This window comes from Callospermophilus lateralis, chromosome 9 (genome assembly GCF_048772815.1).
Source record: "Callospermophilus lateralis isolate mCalLat2 chromosome 9, mCalLat2.hap1, whole genome shotgun sequence".
Taxonomy (NCBI): domain Eukaryota; kingdom Metazoa; phylum Chordata; class Mammalia; order Rodentia; family Sciuridae; genus Callospermophilus; species Callospermophilus lateralis.
The window spans coordinates 35,608,569-35,633,572 of NC_135313.1; the positions used below are offsets into that span (position 1 = coordinate 35,608,569).

The 25,004-nt window shown below is 37.4% G+C and overlaps 1 protein-coding gene across 2 annotated transcripts in view; it reads left to right on the plus strand.

Moving 5' to 3' along the window:
* The window catches only part of Satb2 (SATB homeobox 2), a 169,423-nt gene that overhangs the window by 127,042 nt on the left and 17,377 nt on the right, over positions 1–25,004 (plus strand). For both annotated transcript variants that reach the window (XM_076866187.2, XM_076866186.2), the window contains exon 9: positions 9,473–9,670. In XM_076866187.2, the coding sequence (XP_076722302.1) occupies positions 9,473–9,670 (198 nt within the window). The remainder of the gene's footprint in view (positions 1–9,472; positions 9,671–25,004) is intronic.

A 25,004-nucleotide genomic window follows, 5' to 3' on the forward strand; every position in this document is an offset into this window, starting at 1 on the left:
AGCCCATAGGATGCCTTGTGTAAAAATGAGTTGGTGGTGTCATTCTCACTCCAGATGAGTTCATTTTGCCATTTGTCTTCAGTAAGGCAGACAGCCTTGCCTGAGTAGCTGCCCCTTCCTGTTGGGCAAGGTTTTTTGGAACACAACCTTCTGACAGCCTATCAGGGAGTTTCTACTCTTTGGGGCATGTATATAACAATTCAAGGCTGTTTGCCAAATTTAAATTTTAAAAAATGAGTATATTTACATGAAAATTGCTATTCATGGTAATAGCAATTTCTTAAAATTTCAAATGTTACACCAAGGGAGTGGTTAATGCAATGATGCCTAAGCATCAAGTTGGGACCTTCAGTTTTCTCTCCCTTAAAACTCTGGGCATAATTTTAAGGGATTTGGATATATTGAGGTATGATCAGAAATTCACATAGAATTTCAGCTTCAATATCAGCCTTATTATGAAGAAAAGGGTTTTTTTTTTAACCACCCTAACTTTAATTGTGTTACTGTTTCATTCCCTAAAACTAGTTTTTATGGGATTGCTTGGCTAGGTATCAATGAAGATTATAATCACAGAATTCATATGAAATTTTTTTAAGCACTGGTAAAGGAAACCAGGGTGCTCTACCACCGAGGTACATTTCCAACCCTTTCTATTTTTTCATTTTGAGACCAGTTGTCACTAAGTCATCCAGGCTGGCTTCTTAGTGACAACTGGTCTCAAAATGAAATGTATTTTGATATATTAATGTATCTCCCTTCCTTAGCCCCCTGAGTCACTGGGATTACACACCTACACTCCTATCTCAGGTTCATATGCAGTTCTTAAAATGTAAAATATCTTTAACCCATTGTTACTGTCTTTTTCCTGGTTTTAAGCTCATTTTTACTGCAGAAATCTCTAGTTGGCATTTTTGCCTGTTCCTGGAACCTTTGAAGCAATTCAGCAAATATTAAAGGCACCTCTCCGAACTCTTACCAGCCCTCTTGGGAAGAAGACATTGACTTAAACTGTAGTTCTTATGATGGAGAAACTGGTGCTTATGAATAGTTCCTACCATTTTGCTGAAGAGACTGCTTAATCATGTTATTTTTATAGAACTACATTAGGATGCTCAATGATAGGGCCACACCCTCACAGAGCCAGTCCTCAGGTATCGTGTCCTAGTTGCTTGCTTGTCTCTCTCTGTTCCTCACTCTGATTTTTCAGAAGAGTCATACTCATGGTCTTCTACTCTATGCCTCATCCCGCTCTTCCCCCACCTAGGGCTCTGATAAGTTCTTAAGTAAGTTCACCCAGCATATTCTACTGTGTGACAGGCATGCTGGAATCTGGCCCCAAACTGAGAAGGAATGGAAATATTTTAAGTGTTTTATGCATGATATTTTAGCCTAACATATCTTGCTGTTAATGTATGCATAGTAATTAAATGGTGGAGTACAAGATTGCCCATTTGTTCTTTTTTTTAGTTGTAAATGGACACAATACATTTATTTATTTATTTTTATGTGTTGCTGAGATCAAACCCAGTGCCTAACCCACATCAGGCAAGCGCTGTACCACAGAGCCACGACCCAGCCCCTCATTCTTCTTTTTGACAGATATGAATGGCTTTTTCAGGTGTGTGCACCCATATATGCATGTATGCATATGCGTACATATTTATATATGTAAAGCATGCTGAGTCTCTATTGTATAGTTGTGTACATACCATATGTCTATGACAAGGAAAGCAACAGAATTCTAGGCCATCCCCTTTTAATTTGAGCACCTACAATAGAGTTAAAGAGTTGTTCTGAAATAAAATTTTCATTAGTCTCAATTTCAGACTCAATCTTTGCAAACACATTCATAGAAATGTGAGAGACATGCTTAAGGTAGCCCAGAGACAGCTGAAAATTTGCCCCCATGAAAATACAGTTCGGCTCCTAGTACACCATTTTGGAAAATAAAAAAGAAAGAAGCAGATCATTTTTACTTACCCTATTCAAGGAATAACATAATTAACCTTGAACTATAACCAAATGCTCAGCACATATCTTTTTCCAGATTTCAGTGACCTCCTTGTTGGAGATTCACTGAAGCCCTTGACAAGTCTCCCTTGTACTTAGCCTCTTATCTATTTCAGTCTTCTTGATTAGGTTATCTTGAATCATTAGAGGGTTTATTTGTTTTAATAGACACTTATTGGATTCATGAAAAGAGAATTCAGTGACTAAGAAACAAGAGCTGAATATTATCTGGCTCATTTCACACTTCAGAAGAGTCTCAACCAGCTGAAGAGAAATCCTTTCACAGTTACAAAAGTTTGTTTGGGGACTTTATGTGCTTCCATTTAGAAAGCGAACTGTCTGTGGTTAATAATATGAATTTTCTTTTAAGACACTCAGAAAACATTTCCTTTTGGTTACATATGCTGACATTTTCTGTATTGAAGATGTGGGTGAGGAAATGGCCTTTTCCATTTCTGCTGAGAGAAGCCTGAGTCAATTCCTGAGGAATTGTTCATTTGCTGACTTATTCATTCACTGGAGTTCCTCGAGGGGCAGAGGGTGGGTTGCTTACTGTTAACTAGAATCCACTCTTCAGCTCTGCATTAGGCACATCCAGGGGAACAGTTGTCACTGTGACAAGGTCCCACATTCGAGGAACATACAGCCTTCCTTATTCAACAGAGATAGTTACTTGTTGAAAATCAAAGAAAGCTGTGAACTTGTGTTTAATGCTGCTTTGTATTTATTTGAAATATTAAAATTAGAAAATTAGTTACAAACATTTTTTTTTTTTTTTAAGGTGACACAATTTAGTATGATCAACCGTGTCCTGGCAAAATAAGTTTTGTTCACAGTGACATTTCAGCACCATGGACAGGAACCTCGCTCTTCTCATTTGCTGTCCCCCACCCCCATACTCCATATCATGTAAACATAAGGCTTAGAACTAGGATTCAAACTCATATCTGATAGTTCCAAACTCAAATTAGGCTGTTATTGTTTGTAAATGACCTCCTTGGTCATTTGAACATCCTCAGCCTTTGGTATATTGTTTGGAACACTTAAAACCTTTAAAATTTTTATAAGTAAAATAGATACTGCCATTCCTGCATTTATTTTCAATGTAGGAGAGCTTTAAAAATTCCTACATGCAACAACAACAGCAAGACACACACACACACACACACACACACACACACACAAGAAAATGACTAAGGTGAAAACAGATTTCTTTAAAAAATGATCAATATAGTTTCATGCTTATGATTTCTGCCATTTCTTTTTAGAAGGAAAACTTCTAGAGGATGAGATTTATGAAGTATGTACTTTATTACTACCAGGCCATTATGGGTCCTGGTTAATATACAGCAACACTATTTGATTATGAAAATAAAAAGGGGGTATTTAGATTAGGATTAGTGGTATTCTTGACTTTAGCATGGTCTTTTTCCCAAGGACTTTTTGTTATAAGGAAAGAAAGCAGGGGAGGGAAAGAAAGAAGATTTAATTCTTGGTCATGTCAGTTAGAATGCCTTTAGTGACTCCTCGGGCCTGTTGGATTAAGATGAAGTTTCTTTGCATGGTATTCTTTACAGTGGGCCTCCACTTTCATTTCTAGTCTGTGCTTTGGCCCCTCAGACTTGCTGCTGATTCCTCAGGTATGATAATTTTGTGTGTTTTTGCATTACCTAATGGCTTTATCTCTGTTATGTGTTCTCAGTCACTCCCTTTCCCCACATGATGAAATTCGTCTTTATCTCCCAAGGTTCACTTTTGATGCCATATTCTCAATGGGCACTAATTGAGAATTTCCTCAATCAAGAGTTATTCACTTTCTTGTCAGTGATCTCCATTAACCTTTTAGGTAAAACATAGTGATAACAGTTAAATCATATATTTATATATATATATATATATATATATAATCTACCAGACATGTTGCATGGCACATAGACAGTGAGTGCTCAGCAGATTATAAACTGTTTGTAATTTCTACAAGTGGTTAAAGTTGGATCGCCCCATTTTTTTAATCATGTTCATGCATTAGAGATGGAGAAATAGACCTTAGAACATCAACAGGGTTACTTCTGAAAATTAGTGAGCTTTTTAACAATAACTTTGAATTTGAGGCTAGTTTCTTTGTGTTCTGATAATTTCAGTTCAGTCTAATGATCATGTGTAGGGCATCTACTATGTACAAGGAACCATGCTCCGAAAATGCTTAGAAACAAGTCTTTGTACCCTATTTTTTGTCCAGAAGCTGACTTTTCTGATGGGGATGCAGACAGGCCTACTCCTACCAGTAATAATCATCAAATTGTGAGAGTATACACGAATGCATTAGGGTCATGTAGGATTGAGCAATCAATTCTTAAAGGAGATCAGGTGAATTCATGTTAGCTGGTTCTTGAAGTACATCTCATGGGATCAGAGTTTTGGGTATGAGACATTCCAGCCAAGGCAGTAACATGGCAAAAGCATGGCAATGGGAATATTCCAAGAATCTCTAGGGAGTATAATTTGCAGTTGCTGGGTCAACAGGGGAATTGATGGGAATGAGGTCATGGAAAAAAAAAAAAACAGGAGCAAACTGTGATTCTTATTGTGGTTCTTATATGTTCTAATTCTCCTGGACTGTGAACTACAGGTGGTTTCTTTTATGTAACTTGTTAATGATGACCAGTTTACTAGAAGATAAACTATGGAGTTATTATAATTCATCTTCCAAAAGGAATTAATGGCACATTTCTTCAAGTAGTAAGGAGACCTAATACATTTACAACATGATTTGCTTTGTAAATTTAGATTGGCATTCAACTTTTCAGGAACATGTGGGTTGTAAACAAACCATATCTTGATTGGTAGAGTGTTGCCTCACCTGCACAGTTGGAAAAGGAGGTCAGGGTTGTTTTTTCTACTGAGGGAAATATATTTGTTTAAGAGGCTTATGAGATGGCTAAAATGAGATGTTAATAAATATTATTTGCTTATGCACGGAATGTTCAGGAACTCTTTAACCATCAATGGCAAAGAAGCAGTCTTTTATGTTCCTTCTCTTGGTTCAGATATTGAAGGTAAAAGAAAGTTTTATCTTGAATTTTGTGGCAAATTTTACTTAGGCTCCATGTATGTTTTTGTATATACTTTCTAGGTAGTCACTGTATTTTTTGTTTGTTTGTTTATTTTGAACTAATTTCAGACTCTCAGAAATGTTGCAAAAGTAGCACAGAAAGGATAATTGCCCTGTACTCTACATCCCTCGCCTAGCTTCTACCAGCGTTGACACCTTCCATCACAATAGTACAATCATTGATAATAAAGCAGTTATCAAAACTAAGGGATGTTAACACGGTTAACACGGTTTCAATACTGTTAACTAACTAGTTTTTCTGCTAACAAATATCCAGGAACCACATTGCATTTAATTGTTGATTCTCCTTATTTTTCTTCAATCTGCAGCCATTCCTAAGTCTTTCCTTTTATGACTACATCGCTTTTGAAGAGTACTGATTATTTTGTCAAACACCTCTCATTTGGGTTTTTCTGATGTTTTCTCACAAAGACTGAGGTCATGCATTTGAGGCCAGACTACCTTGAATACCATATTGTGTCCTTTGCAGTAGATTGTATCCTGAATGCATTGTATCATGGTATCAATGTATCATCATCAGTGACATTTATCATGACCAATTGGCCAAAGTGGTTTCTTCTTTGTACATTTATCCCTGATTACTAATCACAATCAGCTACTTATTTCATATAGCAAGGCAACAGATTATGGAAAGCAGAACAGGAGGACAACTTAGACCATCATTTGTGAGTCCCTGCTTTTATAGTTGAGCACTAGAAGCTCCAACAGGGTAACCACTAACTTGAAGGTTATCCAGTTGTTTAATGACAGAGAAGGAACTTAGTCCTCATGGCTCCAAGTTTAATGCTATCTGCATTTCCAAGCTTTGCTCAAAAACTTGTATCTCACTTTATTCCTAGTTTCACCAAACTGTAAAAACTAAACTGACCATATGAATACTCAACTAACCTCAGATCAAAACTTACAAGCAAACTAAGGGAGAAACCACAGAGACACATAGTTCACAATGCCACTCATAGAGCTGGCCACGGCTGGAAATCAGATGAACTTCTGCATCAGCATTTCTGAAATGAAAACAATTCTCCTGGAATGCTCCACATAACACACAGGGAACAACAACAAAAAACCTACTTGAGAGTTTTAACAGAAAAAGGAGATTTGTTTATTAATAATTCATGAGTTCCCATTGAACATGCACGACAGAAACAGTGCTATTCAATAGAGAATACTGTCATCTGTCACTGTTTTATTTGACATTTACACTTTTTTTTTTTTGCCTGATACTGCAAAACTTTCTTGGATGGCATGCAAAAATTATATAAATGAAAAATATCCCAAAGTGGGGACCCTTTATCTCTTCTGTGATGGGTTCACTCACAATTTACACATGGGTGTTCATGCAACAGCATGACGTTTCCTCACACGTTCATTAGCCACCAAACAAGCTAATAAGACACCCTATTGAGAAAACAGAGATAAGCATCCCAAATGGGGTGGTGGAAGGATCATGTGAATAGGAAGATGGTGGGTGAGAGGGGAAGTGAGGTAGAATAGATTTCCTGAAGATACATACTCAGATACATGGAGTGGGCAAGGGAGCCAGTGAAATCAAATCATGGCTGCTGTGAAGAAAACTGACAAAAAAATATAACGCCATCTCAGATACGAAATAAATATTCATAAATGGCGTCACAGGGGCTCTGCTGGTGGGGAATACAGCATTCAGTAGAAGAGCAAGTTAGAGTTAGGAGTACCTTGTGATTTTGTACTACTGTAAGGCTCTCGACAGTCTTTCTGCTCCGTAGGTTAGTTATTATTTATAAAAATCACAGAACCAGCTGATACATTCATAAGCTAATTATTGAAGCAGCTGGGTACACATGGTGCAATATGTCCAAGGCTGTGAAGTAGCACAGATTTCTTAGGGCCTGCTGTGGTGGGGGTGTGCCGTTGAAGGCTCCATCCCTTAATCTGATCAGCCAAGCAAACACTTTGTAGGGAAACTAGATTAATAACCCTCTAAATACCATGAATGTGCTTCATCTTCAAAACCGGGTTCCCTTAAACATGCTATTAGCTCAGCTCCATCAGGGATTTGAGAAGTTCTCTGGTGCCCTAAGAACAGGGTCTTGTTGGCTACTTCCCTATGCCAGAAATTAATTTGGTTTGCTTATGTCTGCACACATGATCACACTTGTGTCTAATCCGCTCCCTAATAGCTTCAAGGTCAAGACCTTGCATGTCAGTGGGCAAATTGAGCACTACACTTCTTAAAGACTGATGGCAGACAGCACACAGTCCATAACGAGGCCCGGAGTGTTGTTCTAAGTGATTGTAATGAGTGCAGATTATAACAGTGCATATAAATCAAACGTGGCAATGAATGTTGTGTGAGACATTCCAAGTGTCATAAGTGGAGATACCACTCAGCTGTCACCTGTCTCCTTTTCAAGCTGTGGCTTCCCACAATGCAATTCATCCCTCCAGGGGAACAGCAGGTGCTGTCTTCCTTAAGGTCTGGCTATCTCAGAACTTCATCTTTTAACAGATGTAGGTTTTTGTTTTTATTTTCCGTTCAATGATTGGTCTCTATGCTATCGCTTCCCCTGGGAGATGTTAAACATACCTGTTTGAAACATTTGAAAGAGTTCGGTTGGAGACTTATTCAGATCTGTGAAAAGACAGAGAGATAGGAGCTTATTTTTTTTCCCTACAGATGGTTTATTTTTCATTTCAAGAATTTTTTCCTTTGTATGAAGAAACCCTTGAGGAAATACTTTGGGACCAGGAGATTTTTTATTTAAATATAATTTATTTTCTGGTAGGAATAAAAATTTGTCTTCATTTTTTTTTCATACACATGGCACCTTGAAAATTTAACCATTACCTATCTCTTAACTGAATTGGAAAAAAAGGAAGTATGAAAATATTTGGAAAAACATTTCCAAGCAAATGATAAGATATCTTGTTTTCATTCTTCCTAACCCTCTAACTCTCCCAAGCTCCCAGTTTATTGCAAGAAAAGATCAGGTCTGCGCAAATGTGGCCTCTCACTTGTAAAAACAAGGCAGTGTTGTGTTACAGATTAGTTTATAAATCCCCAGTGGCTTCACAGTTCAGTGCCTACAGCTGCTGCAGATGGGCCTGGGTTTTTGTCTCTTCGCGGTGCTGCAGCCGGCAGTTGAAGGAGAAAATGGAATGATCAGGTTATTAACATGGAGGCCGCGAGGAAGAGGCTGCACAATGAGAACAGCTGGTGTTGCTGTCTTGGCTGATGCAGCGGAGATAATCAAATCTTGCCTTTTTTTGGGTAAAGGCAGAAGACACAGTGGAGAGTTAGACAAACAACGGCTTATGATATTATATGGGGTTTTTATGATGCGTGTCAGGAACTTTCATTGGCTTACAAGTTATGATATAGAATTTGTTGAGGTTTGGGATTTATTTTTCACAAAATCAGTAGTGTTTATTTATGTACCTTTTTAGAAAAATTTTTACTCTTGCAAGAGGCATGATATGGGATAGTTCTTATTTTTAAAATTAGCAATGTAGCTTAGAAATGATGGGTTAGAAAGCTACTGGGTAAAATATTTTGACATGAGTCAGTGAGTGATGTTGACAGCATCCTCTGTATTATTTTCATATAATCCATCAGTATTTGCATTACATTTTCTTTCTCATGCAGTTGCAAGAGAGAGAACATCCGGATGCCAGAGTGGGGAGACAGACATTTGCAGGTGTGACCTGACCAACTGCCTACCTTCCTGCAGGTGTAGCTGTGATAGGAAGATGATAGTTAAGAGATCCTAGAGCCTAAGGCATCCAGAGAATGAGCAAATGGCAAATGTACATTTGTTTTTTTCATTCTAGCTAGGGCTATTGTTTCTTATGCAGAGTTGCTAATGATTGTAAGAATATTTCTTCCCTAAAAATTCAGTGCTATTTACATGTAGACATTTTTTTCTTCTTTAGAATTTGTCCTCTTATGATACATATTCATCTTCACTCTTTTCTTAGATTGGAATGCTAGTAAATTTGGTAACTTGCAAAAGTTATAGCTGACCAATACAAGTTACCTTTTTTGAGAATTGGATAACTGTAATCTTACTCGAGGATCTAGAAAGTTCTTTCTATTTGGAACTGTAATCAAGGTTATATTCTAGAGGAAACCTGATAAGCTCTAGGAGTGAAGACTCTTAGGCATTGGTATAAGTACCTATGTGGGTACTGGTTGGTTTTTGGAATCACACTTTTTCAGTATCTCCCCAGGTTGGTGGGAACAATTTTGACGGAAAAACATGATGAGGTGGGATGGTGCTTACCTCAAGTCCAGGCCCACTCAGCTGCTCTCCACTCTGCAGGCTAACTCAGGTGGCTTCCTCTCTCTAGGGCTGGCTCTGCGAACTGCTCCGCTGGAAGGAGAACCCAAGCCCAGAAAACCGCACCCTCTGGGAGAACCTGTGTACTATCCGTCGTTTCCTGAACCTTCCCCAGCATGAGAGGGATGTGATCTACGAAGAGGAGTCACGGCATCATCACAGTGAGCGCATGCAGCACGTGGTCCAGCTCCCACCTGAGCCGGTGCAGGTCAGCATCCCGCCCCCTCCCTCCAACACACAGGACTTCCTGTGTCTGCCCCAGCTGCCAGTGGTCAGTGAGGCACATCGCACCATTTCCTGTGGGTTAGTGGCATATGCCACATGCCCATTGACAGACCCTATTTTCACAGTGAGCATTGCATGTGTGTACATGTGTGTGTGAGTGTGTGTGCGCGCGCGCACAGAGAAAAATGACTAAGAAGTCTCATGAAAAGATGGCTGCTTCCCCCAGAGCATGTTACTTGTGAGGGTGTGAAGCCCTAGCACTAGTGGAAAATTAAATCTCCCAATCAGAAAACATACTCTCCATTAGTTTTTTTTTCCCCTTTAAAAAGAAAGAAAGAAAGAGTTTAATCCAAAATTTCCCATGGAACATTTGGTAAAAGTGAGATCATATCCATATGACCTGAGGAATACCTTTGAACTCATCTGAACCTTTTTTGAGAAAAATTGTGACAGATTCTTAGAATTTTAAGATGAGTTTTTGCTGTCTTTGGTTTCCTCTTTTAGAAATCTGCCTCCTTTTGGGTAGCATGTTCTGTTGGCTTAGTTTTTGCTCTCATTGAAACAAATACTATTTTTTTTTCTGAAATTAACTGAGTTTACTGACTCTATAATCTAAAATCAGTTACTTTCAAGAAGTATTAGCTCGGGTGTCTGTGGTGAGACTCCCTAGAATTTTGCTCATGAATGGGTTCAGTTCTGCTGCCCAGTAGCATCAGTCCCTGCTGCCACTGCAAAGGACCATTTATGGCCTCTCTCTGAATTTCCTGTGTACAAAGGAGAAGTTGAGGCAAGAGTGCAAGCATGTGGGCTCAGTGAACTGACCTACATCTTTAATCCCATCAACTCAGGAGGCCAAGGCAAGAGGATGGCAAGTTCAAAGTCAGCCTCAGCAACTCTGTCAGGCCCTAAGCAACTTAACAAGACCCTATCTCAAAATGATAAATAAATAAAGAAAGAAAGGAAGGAAGGTTGGGGAAAATGTGGTATGTATTCACAATGGAACATTACTCAGCCATAATGAATGAAATTATGGCATTTGCTGGTAAATGGATGGAACTGGAGTATATCATGCTAAGTTAAATAAGCCAAACCCACAAAACCAAAGGCCGAATATTCTCTTTGATATGTGGGTGCTAACACACAATAATGGGGAGAGGAAAGAATGGAAGTTCATTGGATTAGTTAAAGAGGAATGAAGGGAAGGAGAGAGGTTGGGAATAGGACAAACAGTAGGATGAATTGGACATAACTTTGCTATTCATTTATGAATACATGACCAGTGTAACTCCACATCATGTACAACCACAGAATGGGATCCTAATTAGAATAAGTTATACTCCACATATGTATAATATGTCAAAATATACTTTCCTGTCCCATATATCTAAAAAGAACAACAACAAGAAGATTGGGGATGTGGCTTAGTGGTTAAATGCCCCTGGCATCAAAAAAAAAAAAAAAAAAAAAAAGGGAGTAAAAGTGAAGAATGGAAGAGAAGATGAGAAAGGGTGTGCTATGTTTTCTTGATAAAGATGTAATAGGAGAGAGGCATTGAAGAATGTGGTGAAATACACCCCAAGGTGTCTGTGTCCCTTCCCTTTGCTCCATCCTCACATGCCTGGAGGAGAAGCCAAAAGTTAACGGTCCATCAGGTCACTTTTCATCCAAATATTGACATCTCAGTCAATGCTTTCATGCCATCATTGGTCAGTTTCCAAGGCTGAGTTTGTAGAGTGAGTTGTCCATAGAGTGAATTGTTAGTCTGACGGATTCATCTAGGAAGTCTCTTGCAGTGTCTGCAGTGAACCCAGGATGGGTGGAGGATCAGGGTGCACAGTTAGTGGGTGGCAGAGTCACTTGTTCCCAGGAGGCTGAACCACAGCCTCCCCCTTTCCAGTGTTAGTCCTTTCCTGGCTGGGGCCTCATCCAAACACTAGGGCACCTCCCTGCAGATAATTAGACCAGCATACTGAGTCACACAGAGCAGTGGTTTTCTGACTTTGAAATTTTAACTTCTTAGAATTAAAAAGGGACCTCTATAAGTTGTCTTTTATTTTAGGAAATAAATTTATTTGAAAAAGTCAAGGGAAGTTTCCATTTATTATCAGTATCATTTCATAAAATTTAATAATTTTAAATATCACAGAAATTAAATGTATAGCTTTAGACTAAAGACCATACAAACAGTATGAATTCAGCCAGAGAAACTTGCTATTGCCCCCTCCTTTTTTTTTTTTTTCCTCATTGCGATGTAAACTGATCCAGACTTCTGTCCTAAACTAGCACGAGGCCATAGGCTGCCTTTGGAACCACTGACATTGACTTTGCATGGTCCATCCTATGTCCAAGGGAGAAAAACTGACTTCTTCTAGAGCTTAGTGAAAGGCCCATTTCAGTAGTACAATAATGACCTTAGTTGAAAGCTTAGAAAATTTTGAGATAAGAACATGAAAACCCAGTCTCTATTATGATTGATGATTACCTAATTTGAATGATAGCTTCCATACCATTGGTCTTAAATCCTTGTCCAGAAATTGTCTGTGTGAGCCTCATGTGTATATAGCTAAAAGGATGTCCAGCTTACGGTTAATTGCTTTACAATTGACTAGTTTGAATGAAGTATCTTAGAAGCAGACAGCCAATTGATTTATGAGTTTTATTATCTTTTATGTTAGTATGTCAGAATTAGATACTGTGCTGACAACATTTAATGGGTAAGCAAGAATCAGTCTATAATTTTCCATTTCAGTTTTCAGTACTTTGTGGCTATTAACATTAAATTCTGATATTACTTAGATAAATTCATTTATTTTGGGAAAGTTTATATTTATCCCTCAGATATTAGCTAAAGAGTTTACAAACAAGGTAATTTCCTGTACATTGAAAATATCCTACCCATTGACCTTGATCCCATCAATTTTTGGTACATCACTTTTTTTTTAGTTTTATACATAGTGTGCCTGTCTCTGACAACTGCTTTGCTCAATTTATGTTTGTCAGTAAAATGCAAAGCTGTGGATTAATTATTTATTGCAGTTATAATGTGAAAAAATGAAGAAAATAACTGAAACCAGTCATCAGAATTCCTAAGACTGAAGAATTTAGCTGGCATAACCTCTGTGACTTGGGGGGGACTGTATTGAAAAAGATACCAAGTCCTTAAAAAAATGTCTGTAATTGTCCAAAAGCCGTCACTGGACTCATTGGAATTCACTTGTGCTCTTGTATCAGCTAGAATTTTAGGGAGATATATTTGCTTATGTTTTTAGAGATTTTAAAATTCATACGTAGGATGATATTAGTTTGGCAATGCTGTATTTCACAATTGGATGGAAAATGTGCCATTACTAAATTGTGAAGAATGAGTTGAACTGGTGATGATCAGGAGCTTCTCACATATGCAGCCTAATAAAATGCAGAGATGTCCTCCCCACTGGTCATGGAAAAGTGCCACTTACATTTCTCTCGGTAATTTGGGTACACTAGTCCCTGATTTTTCCTAAGGAGAGAAGATACGAGGCAGTGATGTTTGTGCATAAGGACTTGATGGTTTAATCTGTTGTGTTAGGGCCCCACAGATGTACTAGATCAAATAAGGAGCTTCCTGTCACCCTCCGCATTGGTGTGTTCTGTGATGCTGACAAGTCCTTTGGAGTCGCAGCCTCTCTCCTTACAAATAAGAGGAAGGTTTTCTTGCCAACGGTTGACAGAGTTTACAAATGGGCAGTCTGCTAATTGCCTGCACATATTTCTCTTTTAAGCCCTTTAAAGTTTTAAAATTGTAAACCCATGTTTAAAAGTCAGGAGATGTAACATAAAATTTGGAAAATTTAAAGATCTGACCCGCAGACTGACTCAGAGTGCCCCATGGTTGGAGCTCCACTTTTCCTATAGGGAACCCACTCACATCCTGCTGCCCAGATCCCCGTCACCTGCTCTCTAGGCTTGTGCTCACACAGCCTGTCCACTCTATTCATTTAGGCTTCACAGCTGTAGTGTCATTTTGCCCCCCATGAGGTAATCTGGCCTCTGTGGTTCCATCCCCATATCTGAAGTTACTATACCAAAGCTACAAATGCCTTTGCCTGGGCCTCTGACTTTTTTAATGGTGGACAGTATATATCATTTATTTTTATAATCTTAACATTTGACACAATCCTTCACATACTTGCCAATAAATGCATGTTTGATGGAATTTCACTTCAGAAATGAGGCAGGATTGCAGCTGAGACTATGATGAATTTGGTACCAACAAGGAGTATTGTGAGCCCCAGAAACTTGACTATTATTGAAGAGTAAGATGGTTCCTCCTTGGGAATCCAGTCTCTTCAGGGACACTTTCATGTCATATTGAATTATCTGGCTTCTCTTAAGTTTCTTTTTGGAATTCCAAATCTCCAGAAGCCCTATTTAAATATTTCTGAGAAGAAACTGGCCTTCTGGCCTCTGAACACACTTTGTTAACTGAATCCATTCATGCTTCTGGATCCACAGTGAGGGCAACCTTGCCCCTAGTGGGTAAAAAGTGGTTCTTAGGAAGCATAAAAATCTTAGATTTACATGGTTTGTGGTCCTCCCAAGGGATTCAATACATAAAGAGATATTTAGCATTATCTCTGGTATTAAAGTTTTATGAAATGGGGAAATGATTAGGAAAAAAATACTTTAAAAAGCCTCCATGGGGTGTTGATAATGGGGAAGAAAGTTGAAAAATACTAACCTACATTATGTCTGTAGTTCAAGTGTAGCCAGCACAAAGATCAACAGAGGTGAGACATGGTGAAGCAAACCAAGCCAAACCAAAACATTCCATGAAAAAAAGATGAAATAAATTCTATTTTCTGCTATAAAAGGTTGGGGACAAAATTATTTCTTGTGGTTGTAATGATTTCCCACCTTGTGGTTATTATGACCTGAGGCCCTATAGTGAATGGATATCCTCTGCTAGAATCAAAAAGTAGTTAGGTCTGGGTATTCATTATTACCAACTCCATTTTACAATTGGAAAAACTAGAGCAGTCGTTGAACCTTGCCTGAAGCCAGGATCCCCAGCTGAATGAAACACAGCGTTTCTGGCACCCAGTTTTTCCTCTGACCACATTTCTCTCCGAATGCATTAGAGAAGAAAGGACATCTCTCATACTGTGACTAGGTCTCTGAGTGGGGTTGATTAGGGAGCTTTTGCCAAATTGTTCAGGTCTGTGTAGTTCATGCTTTTATGGCTTTATTGTATTTCCACCACAGGGTTTCCATCAGTTATTTTGTAAGTTCAGGAATTCTGAGCTTGCTGCTATGTGGTTTCCTGACAAGTACTTGTTTTAAAATTCCATGCTCTACATTGAGTAAGAATGTGAGACCTGGCCGGTGACAGCCAGACACCAGCATTTTGCTTTTACTCATTTGGATTGCAGATCACTCAGGGAATTTTCTGCATTTTCTGAGACACAGACTTCCTGTCATTGGTGTCCACTAATGGTTTTCGCCTAGAAGTGATTTTGTCTACCATGGGATATTTGGGAATTTCTGGAAACATTTTTGGTTATTATAATTTGAAAGGGCTACTGGGATCTACTGGATGAAGGCCAGGGATGTTGCCAAATATTCCACAATGTGCAGGACAGTCACCCAAGAAGGCTTCCCCAGCTTACGGTGAAGAATCATGATATCTCTGAGGCTGATTCTGGAGGTTCTCCTGTACAAAATCTAGTAGTAATAATAACAGTGACACCTCTCCTTTTTCTCTTCCTCCTCCTCCTCTTCTTCCCTGGCAGCAACTAGCCTTTTGGAAACCAAACTCTCCAAAATGTGAGATTTTTTTACATTTTCTCTTCTTCAGTCACTACTTTCACAGATGAGAAACTGAAGGTTGAAGAAATTTAGTTACTTGCCCAAAGAGAACTTAAATTCACATCTGTTCACTTTTGGAGGGGTATGTGTTGTGTGTGTGTGTGTGTGTGTGTGTGTGTGTGTGTGTGTGTGTTGGAAAGAAGTTCTAAATGGTAACAGCCAGCATTCCCCAAGCACTTACTATTAGCTGCCTGATATTATACAAAACTGTTAACATATATCATTTTATTTTTAATCATTCAACTGAATAGTAATAGCTTTGTGAGCTTTCTTTTTTGAAAGACACTTACTGTAGTGAAAATTATATAACTCATCAGTATGATGCCAAAACCAAAAGGAGTAAAATTTCCACATTTCATCAAGATAACTTTAGAATGTGACTGTCCTTCCTAACACTTGAGGGTACTGCCTTTCAGCAACAAGCATTCAGTTCTGCTCTCCTACTCTTACTTGTACAGACTAGATCTTGATTTATGAATTTGCTTCCAAAAGAACAGTTTCCAGGAAAATAAATAAACTAATTAATTGATTAAGGATGTTTGCAAATTCTATAATCAGGTTATTAGAATTTTTTTTTCACCTTGGATTTATTCCAAACTCCTGTTCAAAGCCTGCTGTTTGAATGTGGCTCCAGAGTTTTGAAACCCAACTCAAGTCCTGAGGAGAGATGCAAAAGAACCCTTGCCACTTCTAGTGAAATATTGCATCAGTTGGGTACAAAGAAGTTGGTTCTCACTTGGGAAAACTTTAGAGGCAACACTAACTTTTTTTCATACTAATACTATGTTATCCATCATGCATTTATTCAACTTAAAAGTATTCTTGGTTTGTTTTTTTTTACCAGTTCTTCAACATGTCTAATTTTTAAAATGTGTTATTCAGGAATATAGAGAGTTGAAAGTCATTTGTAATCAGTTCTTTTTATTCTAGGAGATGGACATTTCCATCTTGGGTTCACCTTCTTCCACAGTGTTATGGAATAGGTTTCCCTGACTGAAATATCAGAAAGTTGAAGCAGATTTTCAGTTTGCTAGTCAGTAGATTAGGCTTAGCTGTGTCTTTTCTGGATATTTAGGGAAAGTAGGCCTGCCTATTTTTTTTACATTTAAAGTTCCATTAAGGTGTTTTTCTTTTTAATTTTCCTTTTATAAGACACAGAAATCTCAAATAAACTGAAGATGATAGAAATTCATTAAAATCCAGGACTCTGAGGATGGTTAGATTTCTCAAGCCTGGAACTAGGTATTCAGCAGCTGCAGTTCATGGCTTGCCTTCTCCTTGGCCATCTTTAGCATTCCAGCCTCTTCCCCATGTCAGCTTCTTCCCACTATGAAGATTTTCTTCCAACCATCACCTCACTTGCCATTTATTGTATATTTGTCTATCATGTAACTTCTGAGTAATATTCATAGTTTCTCTAAATTGTGATTCGGCCTCCTCAAAACCTTGGCCTGCCCTTGATTCCTGCTCAATATCATGATCTTTCTCCTGACCTTTATCAAGCCTAGCTTCTGTTGCCTACTCCCTATTTACCACTTTAAACTCATTTGAGAAGGAAATTGACTGGTCCATCTTATCGCCATGAAGGCAGGCTTTCTTAATATTGATTTTCCAACAAGTAGTCTGAATGCTTAATTTGGACGGCATTGCATTTTAAAGGGAGAGCTTTCTTAGGAAAAATCTCAGAACAATCTTAAGAAGAATGGGAAGTAGAAATCCAACTGGCTCTAGACCACTTACAGATAACCTATAGATGGGCAACCTAGGGCCAGAAAGTTAGGGCCCCTTCAGGAAAGTATGGCCACTGGGAACCTGCCTTTTGGTCATGGTAGTTTGTTGCAAGTATGATTAACAAGTCTAGTATAAATTCATATCAAGGGAGAATCATATGACCTTTTTCAAAAATGTGAAGTGCCACAGATACATAAATAGAAGGAAATCAGTGCCCAAGGGTATTTTTAAATTCTGTGTGTTTGTAGAGCATTATAACTTTTTATTTCATTGCAATTTTTCTAATGTCCATTGTGTATTTCCACATATTTAGTCACTGTGCTATAGATACTGACAAAAACTTTAAATTTTTATGGTAGTCATTTTTGAGTCTACTTAAAATTTTTTTCCCTTTGGAGTGGGTTCAACATTTTATTAGCTTTCAATTTTTTTTAGCTTCTCATTTTAATAATTGGAATTAGCTTTTTACTTTTCATTCTTCATGGGATCATTCTAGTGTCTTTGCCAAGCAGAGCTCCCCTTGAGTGGCTGAAACTTCATAATACATCACCTTCCCAAATTAAACATCCAGGATTAGCCCCTGGTTGGAAGTAAAATGTTAAACAGCTGGGTTCCACTTTTCCCAGGCTTCCTTCCCTTAAGGGAACAGAGGAACCTTGGTTTCTTAAGTTACTTGTGCTCCCATAATTGTTGTTTCTTTAAATAATAGTCTAATTTTAATATTTTACATTTTGAGAAGCAGTAAGTTTGCTGCTACTCACTCTTTGGGTTTATACATTCCCTGTTCTTTAGATCCCACATTTAAACAGAAGGCTTTTGACTTAACACTGCCTCATAGGTAAAGGGAAGAATCAGAATTAGCTTATTATTTACATCAGTACCAATAGATCAAGTTCCACATTGTCTAATGCTCAGAAACCACAAAATTACTAATATACATTATTTTTTGTTTTAAATTTATGTATGTATGTATGTATGTATGTATGTATGTATGTATTTTTTTATTTTATTTTATTTTAATTTAGTTTTACATGACAGTAGAATGTATTTTGGCATAGTATACATACATGGGATATAACTTATTCTAAATAAGAATGCTATCTTTCTATATTAATAAAATATTGCCTATTTTTTAAAGTTTTGGGATAGCAGGGTACTTCTTAGGCACACTTTCATATTCTTTTCCTCTTGATGATATAAAATAAAACTACATATAATACAAAACTTTTGGCATCTCAATCTCTTTTTGATGATCTGATAGGAAAATAAGAATAAACAGCATACCAGAAGCACAAAGCACAGTTGTCTTTAAAAAAAAAATTGCCATGGGATTTGCTAGGGGACATTCTTACTATTATTCTTTTGGTCAACTCCACGTTTCTGTGCCTGCCTGCCTGCCTTTTTCTCCTTCCCTTCCATCTTTTGAATATTCTAAAACATTCTTTTTTTTTTTTTTAACCTGAAAAGCCAAAGGGCAATGGCTAATACATTTTGTGAAGGGACAAACATTAAATGTGAGCTTCATGAGACAATGAGAAAGAGAAAATAAAGAGACCAAGGTAGGAAGTATGTTAGAATACAGACTGTCATTTCTCTCCACCTAGGAAAAGCAACAGTGGGGAGCCTAAACCAAAATGAGGACCCTTGCAGATAGACATGTGTCATCCTGGCCAAGGGCCTCCTCATGTTTTATCTGAGAGAAGGAAAATGCATTCCTTGATGCTTCCCTAGATTCCTACCAAGTGTGGCTTTAGGAAAAGAGGATTTAAATTGATCAATAAACCTATTCTCAGGCTTCAAGGTACAGACATGATTGAGATGACTGATCGTTTTTATTCTCACATTTTTACTTGTTCATTCAACAAGTATTTGTCGAGCTCCTTCTTTGTGCCAGGTATTATTCTAGGCACCACTTGTATAACAGTGAATGAAACATAATTTCACATGTATATTAAGTAATTTTCTCCTTTATTCAGAGTGCATTTTTAAACAGATTTCTGTTTTTTTTCCCTTGCTCCCTTGAATTAATGCAAAACTCAGACTATAACTTAGTGGGATCCATAGGTTCTATTTCTTCTCCTTGTCCTGACCTTGGGTTGCAACTCTTGGCTGCAGTTTTTTTCTAGCTGTGTAGAATGAACTGGGTAATATCTCTAAAATGTGTTGAACTCCTCAGAAGCAATATTACCTTTAAAAAATGGCTATTTGAAATTACCAAAGCAAACTGACCTTCTGAACCTATCATATAGAGTCTACAGTGATTTTTATAACACTGCAAGGAATTATATGTATTGATTAGTGATCAAGTGGCATTTAAAAACGTAGTTCTGATGGAAAACAACTGGATAAGTAAGAGTGTCCACTCCATCTATAATTTTGCCTGACCACATGGACATTTCTTTTTCTTTTTTCTTTCTTTTTTTGTCTTGTTCATATTTATCCTCTCTACCTAGAGTGATTTCTGCAAGTAGCAACCTTATTACTTAGCACTGGGTAAAGACCAATTCATTTTTGGTCCACCAACCAAGCCATTTAGCTCATTGGGATGCATTGATTAGAGCTTTGGCCCTTAGCAGATGAGTTGTGTAAACTAGCCTCTCCTTATAGTGATATGTTTGGCAGAAAACTGCATACTGTTCTAGGATAATAGGGGTCTGCTTCACATTTCTATCTTAAATTTTCTATCAGAGTATCTCTCCTGCATAGGTCATTATTGATGTGAAAGGTATTCATGGTCTTTGCAAAAGAAACAGAAATGCACATCTACAGAGAAGGGAAGTGGGCGAGGTGTGGATGAAGTTCCCATTGTTGGGCTGTTTGGTCAATGCTGGACCTTTATTTCACATACTCTGACTTGGGTGTGATTACTCAAATCCATAAAACTGGGAGATGATTGCACTGGAAATAGAGCTAGAATGTAGCTTGGGAACTCAGCCCCAGCTACCTTTCTGGGACTTGTGAAGCTACCTATGGGGAACCTGATAAAACTGAAATAACTTGATCCACAAATACCTGCTAATTCAGCCTGGATAAAACATTTTGAACTGCTCGATTTTAAAATGTCTCAATAAAAATTGAAGGTCCAAATGAAAATTACATTTTTTTAACCTTTATTCCTTTCTTTTAAAATTTAAGTGATATAAATTGTCAAATATCTCATCCAAGTAGACTGAACCTATAGCTTTTCCAGAACCAAGATGAAAAAAAGGGAAGTCCACTCTAGCTTCAGAAGACTTGGGTTTAAATTCTAGGGCTACCACTGGAATTGGAGCTCTGATATTGCAGAGGCCACATAAAATTTCTGAAAGTAGTCGTAACAACCCTCAAATTTATGGAAATTAAATGAGATTTAAATGAAATGGTGTTTGTATGTAAGTGCCTGAGAAATGTCAATAGAATCTGAGCTTTAGTAAGATTAATCTTGAGGATAAAGGGAATAATATTTATTCAAAAGAACCCAGAGTTAACAAGGGTGGTCTCAGCACATTTTACAACAGCAAGATCTGAGAGCATGCCTGACCTCTGTTGTTTGCATGTTATACAATTGTTTGAAACAGATTGAGAGACTCAGAGCTGTTTTGCTTCAGTATGTCCTTTCTACATTTAAAAATCTTTTAAAAGTCATTATAAGTTATTTAAAAGTGAGAACTTTTCTTCTTAGTTCTGAATAAAATTCCTCTGTATGGCACAATAAAGTGCCACTGAGTATAAAAAAAAAAAAAGTTGGTTACTATTCTTTTTTCCTTAATGTATTTAAACTTAAAAAGCAAAAAAGACCACTGAGCTTCTGTGCAATCTCTGGGACTTCTGCTGAAGTTGAAGCAGATTGGAATCTATGAATTTCTGAAGCTGCCTTGCAGCAACTATGTTTGAGTCCCTTTGCTCTAGCATTAAGTAAGCATCTATAACTACAGCTCTGTGTTCACCTATAATGGACTCAAAGGAACAGAAATATTATCTGGTCTTGAGTTGCTTGTGAGCTAGCAAGGAAATGAGAGTACAGACTTTCAAGGATTTTATTTATGGTGACGGGAGAGCAAAGATGCAGAATTTGTTAAGATCTTGGGACACTCGTGGCTGGATTTTCTACGCTGAGAATAACATGGGTTAACTTCTTGTGAGTGACTTCATTCCTGGTGTCATCACCTGGAATTCTACCTCTTTCCCTTCTGCATACGTAAAGAAACCAGAGTGGACGGACATTATGAATAGAAAGTGTAGCATCATTGTAGAAAGAATATAGAGTCAGCTCTAATTAAAAGGGAAAAAAAGAAAGTAAGACAAATGTAAACTTTATGGTTTTAACTGTTGATGGAAACATATCACTTGAAGGACTATTCACAGCAAATTGTAAAACAAGTTATAGTTCACAATTGAAAGCCACAGGGTTAGAGCCTGATGGTAAATATAACAGTTGATTTTAATTTTGAAAAATTTTGATGTCTTACTTATATAATGACGGAAACAAATATAATTGCTTCTTTTCAGATCAAGGTTTTATGGACTAAATTTTTAAAAGTACATTTAAAATAGATGACTGAGATTTGCTTAAGCCTAAGTATAGTATGACTTTTAAGTAAAGAGTTCCTATATTAGTTAGCTTTCTGTCACTCGGATGAAATTGACTTATAAAGAAATTGACTTATAAATAAATTGACTTTAAAGAAAAAAGATTTATTTTGGCTCATGGTTCTGGAGGTTTCAGTCCAAGATCAAGTGGCCCCATTGGTTCAAAGCAATTGGTTAGGGCAGCACATCATGGTTGGAGCACATGGTATAGCAAAATGCTTACCTCTTGAGCCAGGACACAGAAGAGAGAAAAGAATAGAGGAGTCCCACAGTACCTTTGGAGGACATGCCCTCAGTGACCTGAGGACTTCTTATAAGGCACCATCTCCTAAATGTTCTACCACCTTTCAGTAGCATCACCCAAGGGACCAGCTCTTTAACACATGGACCTTTGTGGGGTACTCATCTAAACCATAGCATTTTCCAAATATTTAAACTTTTTCCATGTGTTTGTTGCTCTCTAAAGCTCTTATGCATTGTTTCAGAAACCAGAGCATCTTATAAAGAATAAAAATTATTCTCTCTCTGTCAATGAACCTATGACCCAATGAGAAGGGAAAAAATGATACATTAAAGAAAAGGGTCCAGTAAGTGACATGGCTCCAGTCACAGGGCTGAGTGCATGACTTTGGAGAAGGCATTTCTCTATGTTTCCATCTACTGTTTTGTAAATGGTTATAGCATGAATTAAATGATCTCAGAGACACTTTTTATCTGAAGCATTCATTGTGTGGGTTGGTTCATCCATTTCTGATTCCCATTTCAGTATTTTAATGAGTGTATAAATAACAACAACAACAACAACAACAACAAAAAAAAAACACATTGCTCCTAGGAGTTTCAAATGCATTTGGAATAGCAAACTAGCAATAACATCACAGATTATGAACACTTTATATTACTGGACTCAGAGATCCAGTTGGTTTTCTTATGACTGATAGTTATGACAGTTGCAAGAGAAAGTCAGCCACCGAGTTTTAAATTATTGCAGCCAAACCTACCTACTGTGGCCTTTCAGCTGTTTCTGTTTAGTGTGGAAATCTAATGTAGCTGAAAACTACTGCTGATTTTTATTAAGTTGAAGTCTGGAACTTCCCCTTGTAATGATAGAAAAGCACATTTTCAATTAAAGGAAAACTGCCAAAGTTCTGAAATTCATTTATTTTATTATTACTCGGTTTGACCCTAAAAATGGGAGATCAAGCAAACTGGATAGGTTTGACAGCTCTAAGGTCACAAGTTCAATTTCTTCACAAGTTGTTTCTAGATCTAATTCACTGTAAATCATATAACCCTTCACCTTCTCATGTAGAATCTCTTGTGGAATTGAACATCTCATGGGGGTCATCCTGATCACTTTGGGGCTGGGAAAATGACAGGTAAGTCAGGGCAGGCAAAGGGATTCCAGTGAGCAGGTCTGAGAAGCAGCAGATGGCTTGTTGGAGGAGGGTCACGTGTTATCTCTTTCTACACTAGACTCAGGGTGCACTGGAGTGGACTTATACCAGCCCACAGGAACTGGTGGTTAAACTTTTAGGAATTTTGAAAACTGATTGTTACACCATTGATAGTATGAAACTGATGGTGGTGGGATTATTCACAGAAATTGGCAAATGATCCAACCGGCGCCTTTCATTCCAGAGAGCCAGTTGTTAAACATTTACCAGCACAGCACTGAATAGACCAGTTTTTTTCCGTTTTAAGCTCTGTGGCCATTCATGTGTTCATTTTTTATAAACAAAATATGCTGAAAACTATTGTGTGAAACAATGGTCAGATGTTTTAAGAACTGAATGATTGGTATTACTACAGTTCACTATACCACTACACACGCGCACACACACACACACACACACACACACGTACGTATATGTATGTATAAAAAACAATTGTTCTACTCTTTCCCTTTTGTACTATCCTTTCAATTTATTTCTTCATTTCAAGATTGGTCTTTATATTGTTCTGTATAAATATATGAGATTCACCTGAGCATCTGGTTGGATACAGATATTGTATAGCATAATGAGTCCATACTCTGTGATTTTTTAGCATCAATCATTCAGATTTGAGGACTCTAAGTTGAAAACTAAGGGAAAAATTATTGCGAGAGTTACATATTTTGATATGACAAACTGAACTCAAAATGAGGATTAAGTTTTTTTAAAAACACTTTCAACTTTTGGAGATAAAAATCTATGATGCAGATACTTAAGATAAATATATGTGGATATGGAAAGGTCTCCCTATTTCTGTTATGAATTAAGTGAATGGCATGCTAAGGTGAGCACATGCTATGTATGTGCAAAGTCCACACACAAGGGATTTTTTAAAATGAGGTTTTTTTTCAACTCATTTTTTGGGAATTCATGTCAGCAGTATACTCAAAAGTACAGACACAGAAAAGTGGGAGGAACTGTGGTAGACCAATGTTCAATATTTCCAGATAGGTGTAATTTGGGAGTATACTTATGGGAGGAATTCTTATTTGAATAAAAATTGATTTTTACTCAAATCCTTATTTGAGTAAAAAATCCTTATTTGAGTAAAGATGTAAAATGAAAACCTCCCAGAGAGAGAGAGAGAGAGAGAGAGAGAATCTAGAACCAACAGTACACATGGTAAGTTAACAATTACTTTCTTAGTAATCAAAAGAGAAGCAAAGTGACTGATTCTTTGGCTTGTAAAACATAATCTGGATCAAATGTATCAGTGTGTTCTATCAGTTGACAATTCCTTGATATATCTTCACATTGGAACTATGGGTGTACCAGGAGAGTTTTCTTGTCACTTTATATGCAAGAAATCAACCCATATATTTTGAGTTGCTAGAACAGAGAGACTGGAGCTGTTATGCTGTGTACTTCAGTGATCTCCATGTATTTGCATGTGTGAAGCAGAGTAGTACATTATGCTACATGAACATGTAATGTCATCTGTGTTCTGTGTTGCCATTCCTCATATATAGAATATCTATGTAATCAGTTCCTATTTTATGTCATTATTCATCTGCATTTGCAGCATTTCAAAGACTAGTCTGAAACATCTTGGCACAGATGGGAAAAGCAAAGTTACTTATAAGTTCCAGAACTACAAAGACACAGATCAGACATGTGATATTAATAAATATCATAGGCGGGGGGAGGATTAAAAATTAGATTATTTGCTTAGAA